Source organism: Frankliniella occidentalis, unplaced genomic scaffold (genome assembly GCF_000697945.3).
Source record: "Frankliniella occidentalis isolate FOCC.00 unplaced genomic scaffold, Focc_3.1 Scaffold10, whole genome shotgun sequence".
Classification (NCBI taxonomy): Eukaryota; Metazoa; Arthropoda; class Insecta; order Thysanoptera; family Thripidae; genus Frankliniella; species Frankliniella occidentalis.
The window spans coordinates 346,813-350,930 of NW_026267140.1; the positions used below are offsets into that span (position 1 = coordinate 346,813).

The 4,118-nt window shown below is 58.5% G+C and overlaps 1 protein-coding gene across 1 annotated transcript in view; it reads left to right on the top strand.

Annotated features, from left to right (window-relative positions):
- The window catches only part of LOC113215259 (neuroligin-2-like), a 197,278-nt gene that overhangs the window by 169,093 nt on the left and 24,067 nt on the right, over positions 1 to 4,118 (top strand). Inside the window, exon 8 of the mRNA XM_052277349.1 lies at positions 1,159 to 1,567. Coding sequence (XP_052133309.1) covers positions 1,159 to 1,567 — 409 coding nt within the window. The remainder of the gene's footprint in view (positions 1 to 1,158; positions 1,568 to 4,118) is intronic.

The window sequence follows — 4,118 nt, forward strand, 5'->3', positions numbered from 1 at the left end:
TCTCTCTTTTTCTGTCACCCACCCTTCCCTCTTCTCTCGTCTCTCTTTCTCACTCCAGACTCGATCAATTTCCACGTCAGGCACAAAGAGGGCGAGTCTAATCCACTTTGACTCACCTCCTCCCATCACCTCACTATCCCAACCAACCTTCATATTCGCTCTCTCTCTCTCTATCTCTCTCTCCTCTTTCTTTACCCCCACCCCTTTTTCTATTCCCTACAAAACTTACCCCAAGGGGTGTAGCCCGGTGTGCCGCCGCCGCCCGCTAGTCCCCGTTTTAGCAGTGTGTCCCCGGCAAATGTGTTGGCGGCCTGCCCCTCCCACCCGACCAGCCGCGATCCGGTCGAGTTGACAAAGCTCCTGTGCGGCCAAGGTTGTCGCCGGCCGGAGGACCAGTACCGGTTTGAATATTCCGAGGACAGTCTCGAGGACCGCAGTGTCGCGGCTCCGCCGGCTCAGCCCCTCGAAACACGTCACAGCCGCCCCCGCGCCCCTATGGCCCGCGGCGCTCTTACAGTACCCCCTCCCAGCGGCCGCCGCCGCCGCCCGCTTAGCCATAGGGCGGGTCACTCGACCGCAGCTGTCCCAGGCCAGGAAAGCAAGCAGACTTCAAAGGAAGTACGCCAATTGTATGGTTCATTGGATCACAATCAGGGTCTTGTCCGGCGCGGTGGCTGGGCCGGCTGGGCGCGGCCAATGGGGCGGGGGAGGGGTGGGGACAGCAATGGCATGGAATATGCCATAGCTGCGGCGGTGGGCAGCGTGACTGGCTGACCGTGTGGTGGAGGTGAGGGGGCTGGGGGAGGGTTTCCGGATTCCCCCCCTGCTCCTGTTTCACCCTTTGCGGCCCCCGCCCGCCCCCGCGGAAAGGGTTGAGTGAAAATGGAATTTGTCACGCGAAATTGGCATTTTAATCTTCTCGTGGCATTCTTGTTGGCTCGCGCGCTGGTTCAGCGCACAGATGAATTCAAATACGCGCGCCGGCCCGGCCGATATTAATCGAGTTGCGTTCCCATAACTAAGTGCGCGGTGAGGCCGGCCCGCCGGGGGCCGCACCGGGCCGCCCGGGGCCGCGAGGTGCCGCTGCTGGGGGCTCACGTCACCACCTGCCGGTGGGGCCAGGTGCGTATCGACTGAACCATCTGCCTGCTGTTTCAGGATCCTGCGCACGTACGTCCGCAACGTGTACTCGTACCACCTGCACGAGATCTTCTCCACGGCCGTCAACGAGTACACGGACTGGGAGCGCACCGAGCTGCACCCCATCAACACCCGAGACGCCACCGTGTCGGCGCTGAGCGACGCCCAGTTTGTGGCGCCCGTCGTGCAGATGGCGGACCTGCTGTCCGCGGCGGCCGGCGTGGAGCGCGGTCCTGGGGGTGGCGGCGGAGGCGGCGGCCGCGACCACGGCGGTGACGACCTCGACGGCCGCGACCCCCACGGCGGCGACCTGTCGGGCCTGGACGGCGGGGAGGACGGACACGGGCACGAGCACCACAGCCACGGCGACAACAGGGCCTACTTCTACGTGTTCGACTACCAGTTCAAGGACAGCGAGTACCCCCAGGTGAGCCCTAGCACGCTGTGCGGTACAGAAGGGCTTTGTCTTTGCCGGCGGCTAGGTCGGTGTCGGTATCGCATTGAACCTTGATGGAGCAAGGGGATGAGGCGTTGCTCCTCGCAAGTATCGGCAAAGTTTCTGATATGGTTGCACGAGTCTTTTGTCGGCGCGGCGTTGCCCTCGCCTCGCGGCACACCCCGTCTGCACCTGAAGGTCGGACGCAGGGAGCAGCGGGCGCAGTGCGGAGACTGACTCTTTCACCTAAAAAAAATAAAAGCTGTAACAACAACCACCGTATCGTTTCTTCAGGGACAGCCGTAAAGTGGTGGTTGGAGCACCATTAAAATGGCCCTTGGAACTATCACATAGTCCTGATACGTAACTGCATTTTCGTTTATTTTGCAACCATATTGTGGTTGTTCCTGAGGTAACCGAACGATGGTTGCTTAGAGCTCTCCACTTCTCTATGGGTGCTGGTGCAAACGCTTATTGAATGCGAAATATTATGAAAATTAGTCGCAGCCGACCGCACGTCAGTTCGCTGGTGGTGGCGCCACCTCGGCCTGGATTGACATGGCGGGGAGGGGAGGGGGGGGGGGGGGCGAGGAGAGACAGCGCGACGGCTGATCCGTTAATTGCCTTAGGGGGAGGGCGGCGCTCCTATTGCAGCCTAGGGCAAAGCTCCCCTCTCTCTCCCTCTCTCTCCCTCTCTCTCCTCCCGTCTCACCCCTCTCCCCCCGCCCGGTCTAAAACTGTTTCTGCTAGCTCTAGTTTCCCCTCTCACCCCCTCCCCTCTCTCCCGGCGGCTCCTTGAGTGGTGTGTGCGCGGGTTGCGTCCCAAACTTGATTTAGCTCCGAAATAAGCAAACATGCCCCAATTACTCTAACCAAGTACAGTCGTTGTTCGTTAACGGTGCAGCGGAGCCCTGGCCCCGCCCGGCCCTGCATGTGTCGGCGGCGGGATGAGTGCCGGGGAAAAAAAGAGTCGTGTTGGACGTGACTGGATCGGGTCCAGACGAGGCGTGGCGGAGTGGGGCGGGGCGCTGGGCAAGAGTTATTATATTTAATGAACGCGACTCGTGACACGTACTCCGCTAGACGGAAGTGTGGGGTGGACGACGCTCTCTTAAGCACTCACTGGTGAATTTTCTTCAAAATGAAGAGACGCGTGTTGTTTGTTTTGGTACTGGTAAACTAGCCACTTTGCCACTTACTTCTGGGCCTGTGCGTACCCCACTGCGCCCCTCTAAACTGTGTAAATAGACAAGCGATTGTAAGCAAACCATAAACGAGCACCCGGGAGACAGCTGATAGTACGCGGACACAATAGTTATTCTTCAGCAGACCCTATGACCGTACTAAAAATTTCTAGGTATCAAGGCAAATGGTTTTTTTTAGTGCCACAAAACATTTATAAACATCTACTTATTCACAACCAGTTCTTGATTGAGCGTTTTTAAATTTACAACAACTGTGAAAAAATATTACCATTACTTGTCGCACTACGGAACCGCTGGAAAGAAAACTAGCGACAAGAGTTATAGAAGAAGCCACCGTATTTTGCGCTTCCGTCATCACTGCCCGTTTCTTAGTATGTGGATACAGAGTTCACGAAACGCAAGCGTGATTTTCACGCCAGGCGTGATTAGGCGTGACTTTCACGCTTCGTAAGCTTCAAGCAGCCAATCAGGAACCGACTTTCATGAAAGCCGGGCGTGAAAATCACGCCTGGCGTGAGAATTACACTCGCGTTTAGCGAACTCACCTTTAAAGGTAAGGACAGGGGCGCCGTATAGTAGTTGGGTTTCAAACAACACCTTGTTTTGTTTTCTAGTTTAACGTCTTGTCCAACAATTTCGTGCATTTTCCTGCCTTCGTATCATTTTTCTGTCATCGATTGAACTTGATGACCATCTCGAGCCGTTAGCCACTGCTTTGTTCGAAACTAGTTCTCATCCCTTATTGCTCCAAGCAGAAGGCATGGCACTCATTTCCCAGTAGTGTGTCACATTTTGCAAGCAGTTTCCACGAGTTTCCAAGAAGCAGTTCGCTCCGGATAGCCCCCATAGTGCTTGGAAAACGGCGCCCTATACCGGCTGCCAGTCTGCTTGGAGCGCGCGATGTTAGTGCTTGGAAGCAAAGCAGCCGGCTCTGTTTACCGCGACTACATAGATAGTTGTCGGGGCGTGCCGCCCCCGTCCACCGCGCCGCGGGCGGTCCGCTGCCGGGCCTGCTCCGTGAAGTGCGAGTGCGACAGACGGGCGTTCAAACACGAGCGGTCCGGCCCAGCCGGGCCCGGCCCCACCGCAACGCTCGGCGGCCCTCGCTCTGCGGTTCACGGCGCGCGGGCGGGGAGGGTCTGGCGCGGGCTCGCGTAGGGTCAGCGGCGCCCCGGGGTCACCCCCGGTCGGGACCGCCGCGCCAGGCGTCAGGCCGCCAGGTCGGCGCGACCTGGCTCAGGCTACCAAACCGCAGCGGTAGAGTTTGCCATTCGATGCCTGGGCTGCACGTCATCACGCCCAGCCGCGCGCCCGCCACGCCTCCCGGCCCCGTGTTA